The sequence below is a fragment of the Chlamydotis macqueenii genome, chromosome 2 (genome assembly GCF_036417535.1).
Source record: "Chlamydotis macqueenii isolate bChlMac1 chromosome 2, bChlMac1.mat, whole genome shotgun sequence".
Taxonomy (NCBI): Eukaryota; Metazoa; Chordata; class Aves; order Otidiformes; family Otididae; genus Chlamydotis; species Chlamydotis macqueenii.
In genome coordinates this window covers 127,378,732-127,400,492 of record NC_141557.1, presented here as the reverse complement: position 1 = coordinate 127,400,492, position 21,761 = coordinate 127,378,732, and the positions used below count along the sequence as shown (strand labels likewise).

General features: G+C 40.6%; 1 protein-coding gene across 1 annotated transcript in view; it reads left to right on the top strand.

Moving 5' to 3' along the window:
• Positions 1–21,761, top strand: part of CPA6 (carboxypeptidase A6) — an 89,210-nt gene that overhangs the window by 38,708 nt on the left and 28,741 nt on the right. The window contains exons 2-6 of the mRNA XM_086740921.1: positions 2,152–2,227; positions 15,660–15,784; positions 19,516–19,630; positions 20,582–20,683; positions 21,560–21,664. Coding sequence (XP_086597047.1) covers positions 2,152–2,227; positions 15,660–15,784; positions 19,516–19,630; positions 20,582–20,683; positions 21,560–21,664 — 523 coding nt within the window. The remainder of the gene's footprint in view (positions 1–2,151; positions 2,228–15,659; positions 15,785–19,515; positions 19,631–20,581; positions 20,684–21,559; positions 21,665–21,761) is intronic.

Here is a 21,761-nt window from a genome sequence, read left to right as displayed (position 1 = left end):
CATAGCAGCAGACCCAGCCACAGCTTGAGGCATTTCCCAACAATGTGTCAAGGGATCAATCCGTCACAGTACCAATATTTTCTTCTTTAAGGCAAGTCTTTCATCACATTGGAAATTACAGTTGCTGAGCTAATCCGAGACAGTTTGGAGTGATGTCTTTTAATTCAAGACCGTACCTAAGTGATATCCAGTCCTTCAAAATTCCATTACAGCTGCGTAACACATGCTTAGCTACTTATTTCATTAAAATCTGGTTTTTATATGTTGATTGTCCCAGTCCTTCCAGGAATGTTCAATGAATCTTTATTATTTACTTCACCTTCACATGTCCTGGGCAATTATTGCTTCTTTTTACCCATTTCCTCCTTAATAGCAATTTAATACTCTGAAAGAAATGAGTAATGAGAAAGACTATTACTGTTGTATGCATGATAAATTAAAAGCATCTATTTTCCTTGTAAAAATGCAGTAGAGACTTACTCCTTTCTGTGTAAGTTCCTATGGTTGGCTTGGAAGCACAGTAATTTCCCCTAAAATTTTAGAGCTGCCAAATTATAACAAAGAGTGCTCTCAGAAATCTTCCTGCTTAGGCATAGACCATTTGTCAGGTAAGGTCAAGAGCAGCCAAGCAGAATGGACTGAGGTCCAGATCTCTGGGTACATCCATGTTACTGCAGCTATAACCTGGAGTCTAACTAACTGGAGCAAAAACTTTAAGGCCATGAAGCTACTGGAAGACTTAGGAGTTTTAAGGCTTGAGACCTGTCTACAGGGAAAGCTCAGCAGAGGTGACAACCAAAACTGAAGAGCTCAGATCAGAGGCTAACCAAGGGGAGCAGATGTTGGCTGGAGAGAAAAGACTAAAGAGTAGGGAAATGGGAAATGGTTGCCAGAAAGAAGCAGAGTAAGCCATTTCAGAATTCAGTATTTGTTAGTAGTACTGAACCCAACAACCTGTGCCTTCTTCTGAACCACTTACTGACAATATTTAATGCCTGCCTATTTATGCACTAAGGATTCCTGCAACAAAGGTGAGTCCTGTCAGAGCTGTAGCTGCAGTAGACCAAAGGCAAGACCTGGTGCCTGCTTGCTGGGAACAGCAGGAGCTTGGGAGCCTTCCTAAAACAGCAAAGGCACGCTCACCAGTGTTGCGTCCAGTTAGCCAAATATCTTCTGAGTAGACTGAGAAGGTTCAGAAGGGTAAGAGAGTTCACAATATATTTAAGTGAAAAACTTCCACTCAATGTCAAGGGAAATTCTGCTGCATAAAATTCCCAGATAATGAGGAAACTGGAGATAACAGAAGTTTTTCTAAAGGGGGTTCTGGCTCTAGAAATAAAGATATGCATGATCTCCAAGGGCTCTTGGAAGAGGGGAAGTACTGATTATCAACAGTACAAAGTCAAAACCTCAAAATGTAGAAAAATGCTAGAATTAGCATTGGTCATGCAAATTGTTTCAGCCCGCTTGTGTATGGATTATGATGATGGTGTCTTAGTTACATGATAACCCCATGTATTTTCTATGGTCTCCAGCCTCCCATAGTTCATTACGTGGATGGTGGTCATTGAATGTACAGCTATCCAGTTTCTTGTTTCCTATTTGCAGTTACGTTCATTGAGGTCTGCTGAAAGTGCATAAAATGAGCTGCTGTTATCTAGAACCTTCTGAGCCTGTATGAACAGCTATTTACTTCACAACATTCGGGCAAGCTTTAATGGATAAAGCAAAAGGCTGATAGGAAGGTCACCTCTTTTCTAAAGTCAAGTCCCCTCCTTAATGCATGAGAACACTGTGCTCTTCAAAGCCCATTAAATGTTTAAACATACAAAAGCACTGTATCTTACCCAATCTTGTCCTCAGAAACAAATTATCTGTTTTGACAAGAAAACATAAATTTGTTTTGATCTGAGGCAGAAACTCAGTATGGAAGATGTCAGCCTGAGTGGTTTAACTTAGAAGAAATGGAGGGGCAAGCTGAGCAGATCGGTTCATGGAAGTGCATAATCCAGGGAGCAAGTTTGGAAGCAGAGCTCCAGTTCACCTGAATTTTGCAGATGATGAAAAAGGGCGCAAGCACAGTTGCTATCTGTTGTATTGTGCTGCTGTAAAGAGCCTTAAAGTGTCAATTCAATGTTCTGTTATTGGCAGGGATAAAGTCATACGAGTTGTTCCTGAGAGTGAGAGGGAGACGCAGATCCTGAAGGCTGCATTTAACAGGCTTAAGGTGAGTTTGATTATTTTCATCTTTTTCTCATCTTTCTTGAAGACTGTTGTAGGTTAACTGACATGCCTTTCATTTGGCACTTTACTTCAAGCTATTTTATACTGTGGAAAGCAGCCTTTGCCCATTAAATTCCTAATTTCCCAATAAAATAGCGTAGGAATTGGATTCATCATGCCTGACAATTTTAACAAGAAACACTTATTGCCTTAAAATAATATAAGTGCCATACTTGCAAATTTGGTTTTTTCACTCTTCCACTTCTTGCTAGCATACATAGTTGCATGGTTCATTATCTAGCTAATGGTTTTATTTAAAACACTGAGTTATTTCAAGATGTGAACACACACAGGAATAGAAAAAAAGGAAGTGGCTTCAGTTTGAGAACTTCTCTGGCAGAATAATTTTCTAGAGGCAGTTGAGAGGTGTCTGCGAGACTCACTAGCAAGCCAAATGGCCTTTTCCTGCAGATATAAATGAAAAGCAATGGTGCCACTGTAGCAGCACACAGTGCTCTACCGCATGCTGCTTTGCCAGTACAGCTAACGAAGGCACAGGCAGTCTTTCCACAACAGTGTGGCCCATTATCTCAGAGGATAATGAGGAGGACCCATAAGGCAGTCCTCCAGCATGGAAAGGACTGCACCACACATATGCAGTGACCTCAGGAACTGGGGTAGGGACAGACATCATTAATAGTCTCCAAAACACAGCCTAACCAAAACAGAGCCAGGGAGGTAACAACTTGATCACTATGCTGAGTTTGTTCCAGGAGCTGAAGGTGAGTCCCAGACTCTGCATCTTCACCTGTGTTAGCTCATAGTCTGCTTGAGCCTGGCAGGCAATGGTTGACTTCTCCCAGTGCCTTTGAAGGTAAAGGAGTTTGGTGGACAGCCTTAAAGACAGCACAGACAGAAGCTAAAGTCATTTGGAACCATGAACTCAAACTTTCTTTGGTATCTGGCTGAAAAGACCTGTATGGACATACACAGCAGAGCACAGTAACTTTGGCAGTCTTATGACATACAGGTTTGGGTCACAGCAGAACGCCGGTGGTACCAAAGTGTTGGGAGCATGTGCAAAACCTCTGGGCTGCTCACTGCCTTCAGGTCTGGCAAACTATTAGGCAGTCTGTGATGTATCTCTGTCTCCCTTGTTGAAATCCCATGTAAATGATTGTGTTCTCACTGAGGCAAAGAATGAAGGTGCATATAATTTTCTAGTCCAATAGTTAACATCTGGGGTACAAGTAAATAAAATCTCAGTCAGCAGACCAAATTAAAAAAAAAAGTATGACGTAAGAGCTTAATTAATTAATATAAGAGCTCTTACATCCTCATGAAAGGCATTCCATCTTTCAGTTATCATAAAACTTTCTTGCTAACATTTTTTAAGAAAGTGGACAGAGCTACCTTAGGTACCTCAGCCCAGGAAAAGGCTCACTGCTGTGAATATTCCAGCAGTCAAGACATTGATGCCTTCTTAGCTTTAAGTAGGAAGGTTGAGGCTCTCTTCATCACCTCTGCATTTCTTAACTATATGTTCAGTTAGTTCCCCACAAAAGATGCTGTCTTTTGTAAATCCCATTCTCGAGACGTCCAACCTGTGCATGTGTTGCATGAGGAATTTCAATGTTCACCAGAGATTGTGCTTCAATGCTGTGTATTCTAGCACTTTGTACTGTAATGCCCAGCTCTTCTAAAGGATATGGTCTTCTATTTGTTTCTGCAGTGCTTACTAAGTGCCTGACCCTAAGCTGTGAATGTTACTGTAATACCCCCAAAAGGATAATTGTTTTACTCCCAATTAGGAAAAAAAATCTAACCATAAACCCAATAAATACATGTGGAAGCTGGTTTTTGCATTAATTTCTTCCCTCTGGATGCTGGAACATAAAGAGGGAGCACATGTGTTTTTTCCTTTCTCCTCATATTGCAAAACCTGCGAAGCAAAAGGGTTACTCACCTTCCTGCAACTGTTTCTCATTACAGAGCTCCCTTAGGCTCCCAGAAGGAGATTCCTTTATCCAATTCCATCAAAGTGGGAGCAGTAGAAACCCAAATAAATAATTGCATGCTGTAACTCTGAGAGCAGGATAATAAAACTTTGGCAAACTGCATCGGAATCTGACTAGTTAATTAGAAGGTGATTGATTTTGATGAGGTAGTAAGCAGAGGAGGTTGAAGGGAAGCTTCAAAAAAAGAGAGTATTGACACTCAGTTTCATGAAAACAGGCTGAGTTTGGCCACATTTCGTGTCTTGGGGCTCTTCCATTGGAGCTGCTTCACTGCCCATCGACATGGGGTCACATGGAAAGAGATACCTGGGGGTGCTAACAAGCAGTGGATATGTTTAACTTACCATTATCTTCCCCCCTCCTACCAAAAAAATCTCAAGTTATTCACTCATGAAGAAGTGGATCAACAACGGCACTTCTCAGAAATGCCAAGTACTCACAATACAAGTCAGTAGCGACTGCAAGTCATCAGCCCCTCTGAAGACCCATGTATTTAGAGTTGTGCAACTTCGTAAGTCTCCATGTTGGTCTCTCCTATCCTTTCCCCACTCCCAGACTTCCAGAGTTGGAAACTCAACTGACAGTGGACTTACTTACATTCAGTTTTTTAAACATGAATCTTTAAGCACAATGCTGATAATGTGCTCCAGAGAAAATAGAAGACAGTGCACCAAAAAACCCCAATAGTGCAAAAACAGCTACAAACAAAGCCCAGATATAGTCCTGTTACTGTCTTAACACAGTATACCTGACAAACAACGGAGACATGAACAGAGAGGTCAACAGAGGTACACAAATTGCTATAATTACAAGTACTGGGTTTTGGATTTTTACATTTCAGAGTCAGAAGACACATCTTCTTTGACTCTATTTTGGTTTGAGCAGTATATTAATACCAACTTGCTATACTACTCACATGTTCTGTTCCTTGAGGGAAAAATAAAGCTGGAACCGGGATCCTTTCAAGACACAACAATTTTGTACCTACATAACCCATCAAATAGCACCAATTCCACTTTTTTTTTTCAGAGAAAGTATTTTGAGATTAACGTTAATGTTTTATTTAAAGCCATTTGAAGACTTCAGCTGAATCTGAGTAATGATATGGCCTGGTAGTATTCTCCATCATTGTCAGAATTAGAAAAGCAAGAAAAGCTGGTGAAAAGAAAAGTTACATCACTTTCATTCTCGGAGTGGGAAGGATACCTGCACCTGGATTTAAATTCAGACATATGTTTCTCTAGCCTGTCAAGTTGGTCTATTAGAGATGAGGTGTATTTCAAAGGTACCAGAAGTTATGCTCCCTAGTGATGTCAGGATTAGTCCCCATTAGTCAGCCCAAACAAACACAGGAACTGCAGTGCAAAAGTCAAGTTTGGGCGGCCCAGTTTGCCCCCAGCATGATCCATGCACAACTTAAATGTTTTTAATAAATTCCCAGGACAGCGCAAACACTGCATAGACTCTGCAAAAATGGATCGTATTCTCCTTGCAGGATTTCCTCGTGTACAACAAAGCATCTATGCTGGCAAGGGAAAGAGGAGACAAACCCTCCTGCCCCAGGCTCCCTCCTCACTGTGTCTGGTGCAGGGAGCTTGGCTGTAAACTTGTGGTGTTCTGTGTTCATTCCAGCCATTTCCTTCTGCCTTTAAAATCTGCACTTGTAAGGCAGAGGCAATTAGCCTTTGCCTTTGGCCTGTCTTTCATAATCCAAAGAACTAAAAGGAAAACTCATCTCTGTCCAGTTCAAATGTGTGTGTCATTCTGAAAACCCTTACCACAAAGAATTTTGAGAAAATTATTCTGATTGTCCTAACACAAAGCAGTGTATTTCAGTGTCAGGCAGAGAATAAAGCAAATGCGAAGGTACCCCTTCTTATTGCCTGCTGATTTGGACAAAGGGAAGACAATTGGGAAGAAAATAAACTGTCACTAGAAAGAGTGGCAATGTATATTTTCACTCATTTTGTTTGATATGCCTGTTTCTTAATGGCTGCCCCTACCACTGATTTTTCCTGAGTAGATTTTGTAATTTACAGTCTGCTCTAGTTGCTTTCTTTCGGTTGCTTTCTTTCTGCTAAGTTACAGGGATCTGCTCAACATCTAGGGGCCCTGTATTTCTTGGTAATAATATAAAGTGAGCCCACTGCTGACAGATTTGCTTAAGGAAAACCCATGGCAGATTACATTTTTTAAATGCCCAGTACAGGAAAGTCATGGGAAGGTATTGATCTGCTACATCCTTCTGGAATTAAACTAGCTGTTGTTTGTCTCACCCAGTTTGGGGAAAAGAGGGAAACACCAGGGTAATGGGGAAAGAAGTGGAGAGAGCTTTGCCATAAGCCGTGCTGAAGCCAGTGCCATAGGAATCAGTAGGCTGCAAGGTCCGTCCCTTTTGGGAAGAGGATCAGACACAAAAGGAGTCCTTTCTTGAATGTGCATTTAAAGAAACCTACACTGAGACATCCTGGAAGGATCATCTTGGAATTGGCTATATGTCTGGATGTATCTGAGATGTCTTAGAATATGTCCCCAGTAATTACCTTGGGCAGCAGTGGCAGTCTAGCCACAGCATGAGTGGCAGAACTCACAGAAGTTGGATCAATAGCCAGGGGCTTCTGTCCACTTGGAAGCGTTTTGATCTCAAACAGGACTGCTCTGCCACCAGTACCTGAGCTGTAAGGCTAGCTCACACACATTTGCAGAAGTCGTAGTCCCTTCAAACTTTTTAAACTTGGCATCTGGAGATCCTTAGGAGGGATATTTGCCACTTTTTTTTTAAGAAAAAAAAAATAAATCCATGTAATACTTAGCGTAATAAACCCCTGAAACCTGCCTGAAGTCTATAGGCTCTGCTACAATACAAATGCCATTGCCTATACTGAGTGAATAATGGATAATGAATGTTTCATTGCACACATTTAACTTTTGGTTCATGAATTGCCCAAAGGCAAATCACATTAGTCATAATCACTTGCTGAGTAATTTCCACAAATTAGTTTTGGTCTGTAGCTCCATTGCCCACAGTTCTTTGTTATTAATCATTATTATAAATTGATTCCTTCATTGCCTGGTTCAATTAACTTGTAGGTGACAAAATATTGGTTTTTTCCCTGATGGGGTGAACATAGCATGTAGACCTGCACTGCCAGTAAAAATAGCCAGCCTTACAGATGAAAGTCTGTCTGCTGTGAGTTCTGTAAAGTTGCTTAAACTTGCATGTATTCAACCAGTAAATTCATCCAAGCAAAAAAGAAGCCGACCAGCAACCACTTGAGCCTGCAAAGCAGCTGCTTCTGACTGCTCTTGTCCCATCCAGGCAAACCAGGGTCCCCCATGCTCCCCCTGCCAGCGCCATCCCCAGGACCACAGTACCAGCATCTCTCCAGAGCAAGTTCTCAGAAAGCTCTTAAGCACTGTGCACTGTCATGTCTGCAACTGTTACTTAGGGCAACACGTGTCTGAGGTCGTAAAAAGTGAGGCAGGTGGGGAACAGAGAGTCATACTCTCTTTCAAGGCAGAAGATGCCAGTTTCTGATTTTCCCTAAGTGACAAAGACAGTGGCAGCTAGGGGATTCCATCGGTATGGATACAGCAGTATGTATCTCTTGTCTCCAGCATGTTTCTACATCAAGTTTCTTTCAGTTTCTCTGGGGAAGAAAAATAAGAGCCTGGTAACTCTGCTTCCCATCTGCAGCACCACCCTACACCCTTGAACTTCTTTTGCACAGTCCCTGTGCCAAAGACCACTGGAGCAGATATGACAGTGAGTATGGCAGGGGTGAATGATGGTAGAGCTCCTCCTCCAGCTTTCATGTAAGATGACAAATATGTTGTATAGCAGTGATAAGGAACATTTTCTTATGGTTGTGGTAGACTAAAATCCAGCAAATTCTTTAGCAGTTCAAGTACAAACTCATGGAGTTCTTTATTTTTCTGGCTGTAGATCACTGTCACAGTTTCTGGGTTAGCTGCTGCTCTAACGCAATCCCAGGCACTGATCTTAAATCTTAGGTGTTCTGCTGCAGCCCTTTGCTCTTGTAAATAGTACCTATTTTTATAAATACAGTACAAATCTTTATTCCTGACCCAGTGTTTAAGACCAGAAATACCTTTTGCAGGTTCACAAATGATTAATTCACATTTATCATTTGCAAATTGTTACAGTAATCAGTAAACAAAAGAAAATTATTAGGATCATAGTACCACAGTGACTTGAGTATTACAGAGTTGCCCACGCTCTGTCACCCAGGGCTTCTCTTGTCTTTCCATTGTCCCTCTGCCTCATACACCTCTCCAATGACTGACTATTGTCTCCTGCTCTTTCTTGTTTAGGAGACAATTTGAGCAGCTTCTTGCTGATTTATGAGCCTTTTCGTGTTTTTAATTCTGTTGGACCTGACTGACAGAAACAAGTTTCACATTCCCAAGCGCTTTGCAAAGAAACCAGGATTTGCTCAGGTCCTCGGACCCAGTAGATCTTGTTTATCTGCTCTGGAATTTTCCCTTGTAAGCGTTATTTTTGAAGCACTACTTCATTTGAGCTTTGACTGATAACTTCTTCTCCATCGGTGGTCTACAAGCCCTTTTTATCACATACGCCTGACTGGGACCAGGGATGTTTGTATAGGTAGCAAAGAAGCTACTGCTCTGTGAACATTCCTGGCATAATAGAGTTAGACCACTCATTCTTCAGTAGCTTTTACAAAAGAAATTCCTGGGCACAGCCAGGCACTCTTTAACTTTGGGAGGAGCCAGCCTAGCTGGCCTTGAAGCCACAACTCCATTCCCTTTTGTTTGTTTTTCAGCCCCTACAGCAGCTGCTTATCCATTGTAATCCCTGAATTGATCCTGTCATTGCAGTTCAGGGAATCAGAAAAATATCTCATAGGGGAAAAGGATCACTTGGCTATAAATCTGATCATTTACAGCTCCATAGGCAGATGCTGAAAAAGGCTTCAGAGAACAAAAGGCCATCTGAAAATGCAGTAAGAAAGCCTGTCAGCCCAAATGGAGCTATTCCTGCTTTGCAGAAGGAACGAATTAGTTCAATGGCCAGGGCTGTGTGCATTTTACTCTGCACGTACAGCAAATATGTCTATATAGCCAGATGCTTTAGTCATCAGTCCAGATTTTACCCTAACTCATAGTTAGGGTTCCAGACAGGTATGCGCAGAATGTTTCAGATGCAGAGAGAATATTAGGTGACAGCAGAGATTGATTATTCATCAGTATATCAGAATATGTTTCTGTAAACCATTTGTCAGGCTCAGAAGGAAAATGTTATTCCAGGAAAACTTTAGTAGGAAGTTGCAAGATAAAACAGGAGAGCCCAGATAGTGAGTGTGTTGTTCTCATAAGACGCAGAAAGCCTGGGCTTTCTGAGATGGGAGGAATCTGCATCCTCTTGTACTGGTGTGGAAGCCTGAGTCCAAGGTCAGTGGAGTTGTCAGCACAGCCCCTTTGCTTCACTGAGAGCAAGATCAGGCCCAGGGCTTACCACTCCATTTCTCTTGTACTGCAGCAACAACTACAAAATGAACCAAGCCATAAGCAGTTTAATAAGAAACAAAATAGGGTTTTGGTGGGGTTTTTTAAATGAGTCTGTTAAAGACTGTTTCGCGTCTTTCACATATACCTAGCCCAGTGGCGTCTGTGCTTGTAAGAACGGATATTCGATTACCGTATAATTGTGTATGAGTTTTTCCTCAGTGACTCTCTTGAGGAATAGCCTACAAGTTTATTTCTGCAGTGTAAAATTATATCAGTGTAAGTAGAGTGGCAAAACCATTACTGTGTTACAGTTTCACAAAGATCTACAAAACTCAAAACTTAAAGCTGTGCATTGTTCGCATTCTGTTCCTGCCAGTGTTGTTATGGTTGCTGCAATCCCGTGAATCAATCCCAATTTATTGGCACAGTTATTCTTAGCAGCCTCACTGAAAAGCAAATAAATACTGAAAAGTTAGAGCCAATTAAATGCCTAGCGTGCTCCATCAGAAATTTAAATTACTTTGCACCAGCGACTAGGACTACCTTGTAAGTCCTTCTAGAAAGCACAGGAAATCTCGTACTTAATTGCCACTGGGCTATTCTGCTGCACATAAATGGCAGCTGAAGGAAATCTGCAGTCAGGACTGTCAATTAAGTTCCTTAATTGGCAGGAGCAAGTGAGGATGAAATCAGTCCTGATGCTGAAAATATTTGCAAGAGTGAAGACATTAGAGAGGAGCAGTTCTGCTCTTTCCAGGTGAACTACAGCACAGCTATAATTATCCACCAGTGTCTGCATCAACAGGAGTCTTTCTTCCTTCATTTGTTCTTTGCAAATGTACTGAAAGAAAGCTAAAATGTCATTTTGTTGCCCACTATATATGTGCATGCGAAAGGTGTTTGTGTATATACATATATGTGAGTATGCTTCTCCTGTTATGTGATGAAGCCCCTGATGGTCACACCTCTGACAACATTAGTGAGGCTGCAGAGGTCTCTACTCCTATTCTCTATCTTCTCCTATCAGATTTCTGGTTGAATACATATCTAATGAATTTCAGCACTGCTTAGGGTGTTTATGCATCTATACACAAGCATATGGATGTAACTGGAAAACCCATGCATCCTGAGAGAGCCCATGAGCAAACAGCATCACTGCTTGCATTACTGACTGCACATTCCCTTTTAGAAGAGGCTGAGAAACACCCAGCCATTTCAACTGATGGCATCATAACAATAATTACGTTCTGAACTTTACAGTTGACAACGCTTCTCAAAGAAATCTGTCCATAGTGATGTTAACAACAAGTCCAGCTTTGGCACTTGTATTGCTGTATACAACTCAATGAGTATAAAAACTGGAATTGCTAGGTAATAAAGCATAACAAAATTACTGTCTTCATGGGGTATAGCACAGATAAATCATATAAACAATTCTTCCCAGATACTAAATGTAAATTATGGCAGAGTTATTGCAGTTATTTTCAGTGGCAAGCATCAATCATCTCTTTTGATTGATATACAATCGCAGACCTGATGACAGTGCTAAACATCTTCCTTTCAGGCTAAAGAGAAGAAATTAAACACCAGTTTATGAAAGGGTAGTGAGGAACAACTGGAGGCTACTACCCAAGAAAATGGCTTTAATTACAAAGTATGTGCCAGGCTAAGCCCTGTGGTCTAAAGAAGCTGGGGATTTCTTTCAGTGACTTGAAAGAAAGAAAGAAGTGTGGGATTTGTGCAGCTATGGGTATATTCCTGGGGAAAGGCAAGGAGACTCTTTTCCTCTCGGGCCCACTTTCCATAGCCACAGAATGAGCTGGAGGAAAACCTGGAACTAGTGAAGAAACCCTGCTCTGGTGTCTGTCTTGGCAGGGCAACAGAGCTTTCTGTACGCCATTTGTGATACATAGGATTACACCAAGGAAATATGTGTCTTCTTGGAAAATTATTTCCATCATTTTTAATTTTGAAATAAATTCTGAATTATCCTAGCTCAGCACCCAAATGTTTAAAAAATATTGGACCCTTTGCCTTGTGCTGACTTTTCATCACCATGCTGACCAAAAGCGAGAGACATGACTAATGAGCTCAGGGTTGCTGTAGCTTGGAAGTTGTCTAGGTAAGAGCTGATACATTTATACTCTTCAGCTGACTTTAACACCTCAGTTTAAAGAGAAACTGCCAACAAAGAAACCCAAAGAGTGTCAGCTTTCCTCAGCACTATTTGAATCCCAGGGACTTTTATGGGACGAGTGAGGTTGAAAAAAAGAATGTGCGGTTTAAAAAGAATACTTACTGTGGAGTCACAATTAATTATCTCTTATGCTTTCCTTGTTAAATAAAGCAATAATGTGTTCAAATCCTCTGGGAAAAGGCAGCTCTCTGTATGCTTTTACATACCATTTGTTCTCATAGAAAGCAAGTCTGGATGCTCGTGTCTCTGGTGAGATTCTGGGAAAGAGCATTCGCTGGGCATCTGCAGAGCCACCACTGTCCCCGGGAACAGGTACCTGGAGTCACACCTGAGCACAGCAGCAGCTGTTGAGTAATTGGTCCCCAGGTGTCAAGTCTGAGCCTGCTGAAAAATCTTGGCTAGGCTCTGCTTATTGTCCAGAGGATTAAAATATCCCAAGATATCCATCTAAAGGCAACCTGCTGCCTGATAGATAGGAAAGGACATCAAAAGGAGACAGTTCTGCAAGGTCCAGTCAAAGGAGGTGAGAATATTTAGGCTTGCAGACATTCTCTGAAGCATATCTCCTTTCCTTTAGCCTCAAGATTCCAAGTGAATTTTGAGGTTCAGATATTTGAACCTCACCCTACAGGGTGTTCTGTAGGATTTCTGCATCTGTTCATTTTGGTAGCTGGATAATCTTCCCCCTACCTTGCAAATCCCACCACCCACACAGCAGATAACTGTCTTTTGGCACTGACTTGTGCACCATCCAAAATACTATGTAATAGCTAATGTGTAATGTGTGGGGTCAACAACATCCCATCACAGATAGTAAAGAGAATAGGAGAACAATTAATGTCACTACCACTATCTAGCCAACGGAGCCCGGCGTGGAAATCCAAGGCATGCTTGCCAGAGGAATGATGCTGAAAGAAGAGTGATGACTCTGGTGGAGCCCTCAGTATCCATGGAAGATGCAAAGATGAAGTCTCTTAAAGTTGACAGTGAGTAAAGGATAGCTGGACATGCTCAATCCAAACATGCCTGCTCTGAAATCCATCTTCTGTTTGTCAGTTTACATGCCTCATCTCTGTGTCATGCCAAGGACAAGCTGAAAGCTGCAATATAAATAAGGTGTCTGTTGGAGAAATGTGTTTCTTGTTATATGCGTTATAAAGCAGAATCAAGTCAGCAATTAAATGGTGCTTCGGACAGCGCAGGTGACATCACCCAGATGAGCACTGAGTGCTTTGTTTACATTGCAAAGGGTAAGAAGTGGGAGTCAGATGAAACCAAACTACCCAAAGAGGGAACTGAGTTGAAGAGGAGTGATTTGCATTCTAAAAATGGGATTTTTTTGGTCTCACTTTCAGGACAATGCTAGAAGTGAAATATTGCATTTTTGCCAAAAGAGGATAGCGCTGTGCAATATACAGCTGATTTATTAGTTAAAAGAAGATTGCTTCTGCTTTTAATGTTTCCTTGCAGCCAGTAATGTGAGGGACAATTAGAATACCTCAGAAATTAAAAAGCTCTGTGATGTTGTAGCCAATAGTGTGAATATTGCTTGGTTTATCCCCTCTACAATGATGGAGAAATTCACCAGAATTAAATGAGTAACTATCAAGAACAAAGACAAGCTTCCGGTGTATCTCAATTGTGGGGTTTTTTTTTTTCATTTTGTAACTTTTATTTCCAGTTTTTCATGCTTAGATAATGCAGTTGACCAGGAGACACTTCACGTCAGTTGCTCTTTGTGTATAACAATTTGTTGTTATTTTTATAAAGGTGGCTCAAGCTGACTTGATTGATGTACTGTTACTCCAAGAACAACAAATTTACCCTCTGTGATGTGTATTTTTAGGGATAAATCCTGAAAGCCAAATGCACATTTCTAATTAACCACTTGTGAAATCAACCATGTTGAATTAGGGGAGAATTTCACTGGATGCCTATAATTAATCAAAATACGAAAGATAGATAAACTAACAAACATAAGGTGTTGGTGCAGTGAGAGGATCTTTATTTGTAAGCTGCATTTAGCACCATTTAATTCACGGGTTCAGTTTCTGCTGACCATCTGTCATAGCTGCTGTCAGCTTCACAAACCTCGTGAACTTTGCCAGTCCTGGTGTTAGACTTCAAAAGATGCTGCGCCCACCCACTGCTATCACACGGATCCACAGACCATATTGTGGCAGCGTGAAACGAAGAGCGGTTTTGGCAGGAATAGGAGAGGCTGCCCCTGTGTCTCAGTTTTTCTCCTTCCAAAGTAGCAAGCATTAAGTGGACTAAGCTTGAAGAGGTAGCACCAGGTTCAGCATCAGATGCCTTCTTCGTAATTAGAATGTTCTTACTCAGGGTCATTTGAGAAATGGCGGGAACTAAACCCCTGTGGGAAGATTGTACTCTGATCAAATGAGGTTTCTAGCAAGACCAGGTGAAATGTGTTAAGTATTTCCAAAATAGCTTGTGTGGCATAGATGAAGTCAAGAGCTTTTAAAATATAGATTATAAAAACCTTAGAAACCTGGAAAGCAAGTAAGGCAAGGTACACTCATGAGCTGTACCCATGGCTTTCATCAGTGCAGCCTGGCACAGCTGATTGCACTAAACTTCAAAAGATATTTATCAAGGATTAATTCCTTTGAAATTCTCTTTAAGAAATGTGGAGGCATGGCAGTCCCTATCAATTCCCCTCTCTGTATTCAACTCGCAAACACGTATTTTTAACACTTGTGGATTTTGACATGCAGATTTGTCGCATTGACACAGAGGTTGTTGCTGACACTCTTTTCTGGAGTCTCCCGTGACTACTCAGCAGCTCTGGGAAGAGGTTTGCTGATTTGTGTTCTGGCCACTGGCCTCACAGTGGCTGAGGAGGAACCGTTCTCACCTCTGTTTAGGAGTCTGTACATCTGGTGTTGGTATGGTGAGCAGTGTGACACCGTTTTGCTACAGGGTGCAGAACACTCAGTTTCAAATCCCCGTTTGTAAACTTTCTTGCTTTCTTGAAAATTCATATTTTGGGCTAAAATTTCCAAGTGTATTTCAGATTTGGAAACAAAGTAAAAATGGCCAAGAAGCATCCCTTAGGTATGCTCAGATATAGATAGCACATTAATAATGTGGTATCCTTTAGTAGCTATTGTTTTTTACAAGACTGTAATAATTTGATTATCTTAATCCTGTTATTTTGACATTTCATGTAAAATTATTGGGTAGATCACAGTATTGGGGACCTTTGGTTAGTGCCCTCAGATGTGCTTCTTATCAAGAACAAAACCTGGGTACATTTCTCGAACAACACTGGTATATGCTAGGCTTTCCTACCTCTCTTCAGTGTTCTCTTCTTTCACTGCTCTAGTGAACATAGAAAATACCCTGTGAAATGAAAAAGACTCATGGACTCCATAGGAGCCAATGCATAGGGAATGTACAGTAGTCTGAGGAGGCGCACGATGTTGGAGGTAGCTTTTGTTTTGAGCTGTTGGAGGAGGCCCATTCCTGAGACCATTCCCTCTTCCCATTGGGAAATCTTCCCCGAGAGTTGCGGTAAGCTGGACGCAATCATTCATCAAAATCTGCTCCGTTTACATAGATGTCAAGCTGGACCAGCCAATACGGTTTTTATTGTCTATACCATGTTTGGAGTGTTTGCCTGCATAGCTTCAAACATGCCATCTCCTGGATTTCCCCACCTACACTGAATGCATATGAATTACAGGTTGGTTCCTGCACTACAGGTGGACCTGTGGCAGCCCAGCAGCACCTTCCACATCGTCGAAGGTACCGTCACGGACGTGCGAGTACCGCAGAACACATCCCGAAGTCTGCTGCTCTACCTCCAGCAAGCAAACATCCAGTACACGTAAGCCTGTGCTTCGCTTTCTCTGTCTCGCTCCAGAGATCTGGCCTCCAAGGCAGGTCTGCGTCTACCAAGCCAAGTGCACTTGAAAATACGTTCCACATCATAGCAATTAGACTGGCAGACAGCTAGACGTTGCCAACAAAACAACCATTTTAATGGGAGAACAGAAACTCTCCCACAGGCAGGCAGTTTTAATTAAATGTCCTCCTTTGGAGTCAAGCTGAAGTGTTTTCAATGTATATGAAATCACATCTGTTAAGAGAGGGATGGTAATTACTAATTCTGCAGCCTGCTTTGCTTCTCTCCGTATTTAACAGGAGCAAGGTTTGTTTACAAGTGCGCTGCAAACGCAGAGGCAAGCCTTCTTCATGAATTATAAAGGAATGTACTAGTTCTGCTTTATAACTCTCCATTCCTCGTGACCCAATGCAAGTCATATAGAACAAATACACACTAAGGACCACACATCATTTACAGCATTTCTTAAAAGCATTCAAGACAGTTTTGGAGTATACTTATATTTTCAAATTTATCAGTGATACACTAGACAAGAGTAATGATCTTGTCATTAAAGTCTTTTCAGTGAAATGCTGAAGCGTCTGAATAATCAAGTGATGAGTTATTTGAATTCTCCAACAATGGCTGAATAAAGCCCTACGTGAGGCTATTTATATTTATTTCCCAGTGAGAAAAGGATGGCACAAATCACATTGTATATTATATGTACTCTTATCGGAATTCCATTTTTATTGTAACAATGGTCTCTTATTAATTGGTCATTTAAAAATACAAAAACAAACATAAGGAAATTAATTACACAGGCGCAGTAGCTGAAGCTCAGAGTGACTTTCTTTTGGGTTCAACACTGCTTCAGTTTTGTTTGTGTTTAAAAATGAGATGGGGATTTCTGTAACTGTTTTCCTGTGATTAAACAAAAAATGTCCCCTAATTACTGTGCCTCAGCAGTTGTATTCATGTCTGCTGCTGTTCCTGCTCACAGTAATCACCTTTAATGAAATGACAGAAGGCCATTTTATACGTGTTATAAACACTCCCTGTACTTGGAGACCTTTACTTGGGTTGCAGAGCAGTGTGTGCAAGGGCAAGAACTGCAAGAGCGAAGGATCTCTGCAGTTTACCTGAAATAACGTGCTACAAATAGCAAGACAACATTACATTAATTTTCCACAAGGAAAATTTCCTCTCTGGTATTTGGCACACAAGTTGTGGGCACTTAGAAGGAAGCTGGGCAGGATTTTGTCATCTCCAGGCTGTTCCTTTGCTCTCCATCTCCCCGTTGCCTGTTTCGGACTCCTTCTCCGCTGGGTCTCAGCCGTCAGAAGCAGAACCCTGCAAAGCCTTGGACGAGCTTGTGCTTGTCCTGACCAGCCTCCTGAGATCTGTAACTCCGCAAGAGCTGGCAGGATTTGGCATGAAAGCAGCAACAGCTATACTTAGGAAGCAGCAAGAGCCAGGCTGCCAGGGTGGCCGGGCACAGGCATGGACCCTGAGCTGAAATGCAGCTCCACAGCCAAGGGGCTGAGGCACCAGACGAGGTTTCATACTGCTCCTTTTCTCATGTCTGTTTTTAACAATTTTTTTTTAAAATTTTATTTTTTACATGCTATTTACAAAGGAGTTAAATTGCGACATCCCTTTTGGAACTGGAAAATCTGAGGCAAATGCCATGTAAAACTTCAATCTGACAGAGTGACGCTTGCCTAAATTGTGACAAATTTATAAAGAAAGGAAGCATTAAGCAGCCCTAATAATCATAGAATCATAGAATGGTTTGGGTTGGAAAGGACCTTTAAGGGTGATCTAGTCCAAACCCCCTGCAAGGAGCAGGGACATCTTCCATTGGATTACTTTGCTCAGAGCCCCATCCAACCTGGCCTTGAATGTTTCCAGGGGTGGGGCATCCACCACCTCTCTGGGCAACCTGTTCCAGTGTTCCACCACTCTCATTGTAAAAAAAATTTTCCTTGTGTCCAGTCTGAATCTGTTTCCTTCTATTTTAAAACCATTACCCCTTATCCTATCACAAGAGGCCTTGCTAATGAACAAGGTGACCAGCCCTTGCATCTATCCCAGTGTTTGACTTTATGACAAGAAGACTGTCATGAAATCAAGCCAGGCATCAGATAAACTCTTAGTGTAGTCACTAAGATGCCTCAGTTGTAAGTTCTCTGGCAACAAAGCCACTTAGGTTGTATACAGACCTGAGGGACTTAAGAGCCTTTGTGTTTAAGCACATACAGTATGCAGTCATTTAAAAGTAAAGACAGATTATCAAATCTCATTTGGAGTACGTACACATGAACAATCACGAGTTGCAAAATTAAATCTATTGTTGTAAAAGTGAACAAACAGAGCTTGATCCTCGTAGGAAGTCAACAAAGCCGGCAAGTATTCTTTTAACATATTAGATGTCCTAATGACTTGAATAGAACCACTGCTTTAATCTAACTACAGGCTTAAATGCTTTACAGTACTGGTCTTAGAGTGTACAGCGCTTTGCAAGTCAAGACTATAAGCCCTTAGGTTACTTATTGAAAGTTGCTGATGTAGAACAATGTAATTCCTGATTGTACAATTGCTTCACTAATATATTTGAAGATGGGCATAGCCTTTACTCTGATATTAGATGTAGATAGATATATTATCTTTGAAGTACCTGCTGCACGATTGAGTTAGGATCAGCATGAATGCAGTTTCTTTCCATCTTTTTCCAATCATTGCGCCTAATGCCTATAAAACTTTGAAAGATTGAATGTGACCATTGTTCTACAGGAATTATGGGTGGTATGGTGATTACACATTGCCATGCTCTTGGAGAAGGTGGTATACAAGGATGCCTCTCAGTTTTACAGTGATGTTGTTACTGATGTCAGTGATGATATTCCCAGTTCCTGCCACTGTGTGATGGAAAGGATAGAAGCTCCAGTATAATTCTTTTCAGATGTTTTCTGTATTATGTTCTTATATCATTATTTGGTTTTGCCATAAAACAGGCTTACACCACTGTTTCTGCATTTTGCTCTTAATGCAGAGCCTCTCACTTTTTATGCAAGCTTATTTAATTTTCATTTAGTATTGTTTCATGTTTTTCCTGAGTTATTTTAAAATAACTGGCAAACAACTATTGCAGAGTAGATAGTGTAAACAACAAACTACACTTAAGGTTTCTTCTTTGTTGTTTGTTGTGTTTCAGAGAGAATGATAATGCTGCCAAGTTCTTAATTTTTTTGTTTTGTCCCTACAACTTGTAGGTATATGTAATGTTCAATGTCAGTACAGTAACTCCTGAGAGAAAGTGTATGCATGTTTTTCTAAAAAGATTTTTTTATGGTTTTGTAATCATTTTTTGAAGATCCATGATCACGTAGTATTATTGGGTTATAAAAGAAGACAGCAAATGCTGCTCCGTAGACAAATGAAAGTGGCTTCTTCTTCACATCGGCTATGTTATTTACATCATTCTGTTTTATTTGCTTAACAAGCTCATTGTGTTTTTTGAAGGCACTGTTACATTTCAGAGCAGCTGGAGTATTTATTTGGCAGCATATATTCAAGTAAGCCTGAAACACTCTATTGTCAAAATACAACAGATGAGGTAACATCAGGATGGTTTAACTCCTGCTATATTTCTTCTAAATGTGATTGTTGTTCTGCTTTAGCCTGTGTGTTCTACTAGTTTTCCAGTAATTCCGCTATCGTTTTTTGTCTAGGATTCTCATATCAGACCTACAGAAAGCAATAGAAAACCAAACTGGACTGAGGCCATACAGGAATCGAAGGTCGCTCTCTGGGTATAACTATGAAGTCTATCACTCCCTGGAAGAAGTACGTGAAAATTCATATTGTTCCTTTTATCTGCTACACTCTTGTTTTTAATAAGGCTAATATTTCACTCTCTCTACACATTATGGTTACCTGTTCATCTTCAGAAGTATTCTAAATGTTTCTTCTTCAAAAATAGGCACCTTCTTGATTTTTTTTTTAATATTTGTATTCAAGGCTTATCTTTACATGTAACTATATTTGACAGCTTTTGGGTTTTATTTTTTAAAGTAGATCTTTTACTCTAGTGGAGTAAGAGATTTCTGTGAGTGATTAATCTCACTGAGTCATTTAAGTAAGCAATATGAGCAAATGCTTAAATATTTGCACAAGAGGCCCAAAGACTTAAAAGCACTTAGATACAAACTCATGTATAAGGGATACTATCCTGGATGATAGCTGGGTAAATAATCACTGTTGACTTCTGTAAACAGCGTGCTCACATACACAGTGTCAGTCTGCACCAAAGCAAAGTCACTAGGCTGAGCGTGGAGGATGCTGCAGCTCAACAAGGTCTGGTGCCTGTGAAACAATATTGCAGATAGCATTGAATCCTGCAGGTTAGTCTGTTCACCATTTTGTGTCCTGGCAGGCAGAATCAGGGACTTTCTTTTTCATTCCATTAATACTTAGCGGAAATGGCGGATTAGCTCCATCCCCAGATTTTCAATGGACAGCTAATGCATTCCAGTAATATCCAACAATAAAATGGGAGAAAAATCCCATGTGACTGAAGGCTGCATCCAGGCTCTGGCAATAGAGCTATGAGAGCCCAATGACAGGTCAAGTGTGAAAACAAAAACAAACCAAAAACCCCAAAAAAAGACAAAAAGAAAAATACAGGGAAATCCAAAAACATAGAGAGGAGTGAAAACTGAGATTAATAAATGTGTTACGGTTGCTTCACATGAAATGCAAAGATCCAAGCAACATTTTTTATTTCTGTATTTGCAGATCCAGGATTGGATGCATGATCTGAATAAAACTCATTCAGATCTCGTTCACATGTTCTCTGTTGGAAAATCTTATGAAGGGAGACCACTGTTTGTACTCAAGGTAAAGATGAAATAGTAATTAATCAGAATAAAATCTGGAATCTGGGACAGACACTTTGTTACTAATGTTATAGCATGTATACTGGAGACGCAGGTTAACAGTGTTTCCTAAGGATGAGTTGCTAAGATTTTACATATCTCTCTGAATGTCATCTTTAATGAACAAAAAAACCTAAAGGCTGGAAAACTAAAAGCCAAATCCTATTCACTTGGATTGCATATGCATGGTGCTAGATTACAGAACAAGTTCAATTAGCAGGGTTTGGATTTAAGGGAGTCAGAAAGTTTTGTGTTTATAGACAACTTAGAAAGCCGTTATGTGTTTATAGACAACTTAGAAAGCCGTTATGTTGGAGAGGGATGCCAGAGGACGCTGGAGCCCTTCTCAGTATGTGCCACATATGCTTACTCTTTAGCTACTGACAAAATTTCAGGGCTGTGTGCTGTCAACTCACATTATTAGGACCACAAATTAGAGGATGTCAGCAAGACGCAAAACCAATTTTACTTTAAATGTATTTTCTTTTCATCTGCTGTTGCAGAGTCCTGAAAATTTGATTCTGCATCAGACTATTCCTGTAGCATCATTTTTCCTCGCCCTGTTCCATGGGATATTTAAGGATATCATTCCTCATAAAAGAGGAATTGACATATCTCACCTTTCCCGTAATTTTTGTTCCATAGATCAGCTTCATTATCTTGGCATACCTGTGTATCATTATCTTGGCCATACCTTTCAAAACAATAAATTTATGTTCCTTCATGCAAGGAAATTAAAAATGGTTTTGTGTTTCAAATATTCTATTGTTTTCTCATTACTGTGTCTCACTAATGTGATGAGATCTATTGATATTTCTATGAATATTCACACTTCAAGTTAGGTATAAGATCACGGCCTTACAAGAAAGCTGTCTGGATGGACTGTGGGATTCATGCAAGAGAATGGATTGGCCCTGCCTTTTGCCAGTGGTTCGTGAAAGAAGTGAGTGTTTAATGATTTACAGTCATGCAGTTCCTTCAGTTCTATAAATATTGTAGTTTTGCTATAACCAAGATAACATATTATTAACAAGAAAAAT